We start from the raw sequence: 2,287 nt of genomic DNA, 5'->3' as shown, positions 1-2,287 counted from the left end.
GTCGTTTCGTAAAAAGTATTGAAATCCTTTTCCAGCTTCAAATTTAAGGCAAAAATCAACTAATTTTTCATTAAAAACAGAATAAAGACATACAGAAAACTGTTGATTTTTAGTTTTGATGGATTTTTTTTTGCTTTACTTTATACTCAAACAAGCTCTATTTTATAGAGTTTCACTTATAAATACTGACAATCTGGAGGTATAAATTTATAGTTGAAGGAATTTTACAAAAACCTTTTTCAGCGGCGAATTCGGGACAAAAACGAAAATAAGTTTTCCCATTTTCCGAAAAAGGTTTTCTGGAAAACCGATCACAAAACATAAAGTTTTTAAAGACAAAGATAAAAAGTTTTTAAAGTTAAAAGTTTTTAATCGAAAGCGCAAAAAATCCATTATTTTCTTGTTTTCCGACAATCATGGGGTCTTTTCAACCAAAAACAGCACAATTAATTTTGTTAGAAAATTGGTCTCGTGCATCGCTTTGCAGGAAATTTTAGAAAGCCATTTTCAGCTTAGAATTTGGCACAAAAACCAAATAATTGTATTTACTTTTTTCCCAAAGTAATTAAGGCTATCGTTAAAAAACGGCCCCAGCAAAAGTTTACAAAAAACTATTTGGAAAATTCGAACCGATTCGAGGAAACCTCATCGCTCTAAAGAATTTTAAAGTTTATTTAAAATTTCAGGCCTTTCCTGTTTTAGCAAAGTTTTTATTGCTCAATACTCAAACACTGACAATATTCAGGTATTTTCTGTGACAAATTATCAAATACATTTTATGGAACACTCCCCTCCTTAACCGCTTTGTAAAGATTTTTTAAAACTTTTGTAGCTTCCAATTTTGGACAAAACCATAATAATTTGTTCTCGGTTTTTTCTCAAAAATATCTTTCCGAAGAGAACAAGCGAAACTTTATTATCAATTATTTGGAAAATTCGCCAACTTCGTCGCTGTGAATAATTCAGTTATTTTTAATTCAGGCTTCTTCACTTCTAGGTCAATATTTCTAAACAAAACTCTTTCCGAACTATGGCAAACTGAGGGTCTTTTCTCGTTTTAGACCAAAAACCAGAAAAACCGCATACTTAAGCAATCGTTTCTACAGAAAAGGTTAGGGTGAATTTTGAGCTGTTGGAGCAGTGCTGCGCAAATGGCTCAAAAAACTCAGTAACTCAGTTCCGTTGCTGAGAAAACGATACCCCGAATGTTAAAATTCCAGTCTAGGATTTCGTACAGCTTCGATCGGCTTTAATAAATGAGTCATGACTCATTCACCGATGAGTTATAACTCAGTAACTCAGAGAGCGGCAACAACTCAACACAGTGTTACCCAGGATTACTACACATGAACTGCGAACTGTTCACTTTTCCGTTTAGTTGTCCCTATTTGCGATGATTTTCTAAAGTTCATTTTAAAATGTTTTTGAAAACAACATCAATTAATTGCATGTTCTTATCTTATGACCGTGCTACTTTTTTCGCACCGTTCCCATTATGATTAGTCTTAATTCGATATGCAACTTGATTGAAGAGTATCGTAAACTGCGCTAATCTAAACCAGCTGCAATTGATAGATTGATAGAAAAAAATCAATGCAAATATATGCAACGTCATAGATATTCAAAACAATTGTAAAATGTTAATAAGATAACAACGATTTCTTACAACGCATGTAAACACTAAAACGTTGATATGATCAGGATATTGCGAGTAGCAATTATTGATCTCAGAAAAAGCTTTCTAGGCAATTAAGTAATTTGGAAAATTAAGGTGCGCCAAGACGAAATAACACGCATCTATCATGTTACACTTTATTTATGACTTGATACTCTTGATCAATCAGGTTTTTGGAAGACACGAATTTCTCAAAATTTATTAAATTCTCTCAAATACAAGGTTCACGTGTTTCTATTCTATAGGTAAAATTTCACTTTCATCGTCCGTCACTTGGTATGAGCCAGCATCGAACAGTACCGATGACCAAGAAGCTCAGGATCTGGCACTGCAATTTTCAGTGAGTTATTTTGAAAGCAGCTAAACAATAGGGTATTTTCATTCTATCAAAAATTCATATATATATACATATATATATGAAAGATTAAATAAGTTTATACTATCTATCAGCCGAATTTATGGGTGTCAAAGCAGCAGCGTAAGTAAAAACCCGTAAATTAATTATTAGTGACTCTCTCCTTAATATACTAATCTGTCTGTATTGGTTTAAATTAGGTAAATAATATATAGAATTTCACTTATTCAACTTAACCTAACTTATACACATGGCTG

The 2,287-nt window shown here is 32.4% G+C and overlaps 1 protein-coding gene across 1 annotated transcript in view; it reads left to right on the top strand.

Annotated features, from left to right (window-relative positions):
- LOC109535902 (myrosinase 1) overlaps positions 1-2,287 on the top strand; it is a 13,088-nt gene that overhangs the window by 2,053 nt on the left and 8,748 nt on the right. The window contains exon 5 of the mRNA XM_019901941.2: positions 1,921-2,015. Within this exon, the coding sequence (XP_019757500.2) occupies positions 1,921-2,015 (95 nt within the window). The remainder of the gene's footprint in view (positions 1-1,920; positions 2,016-2,287) is intronic.

Source organism: Dendroctonus ponderosae, unplaced genomic scaffold (genome assembly GCF_020466585.1).
Source record: "Dendroctonus ponderosae isolate FM_Combo_2020 unplaced genomic scaffold, Dpon_F_20191213v2 Dpon_F_20191213_9, whole genome shotgun sequence".
Lineage (NCBI taxonomy): Eukaryota > Metazoa > Arthropoda > Insecta > Coleoptera > Curculionidae > Dendroctonus > Dendroctonus ponderosae.
This window is presented reverse-complemented; position numbering and strand designations above follow the sequence as displayed.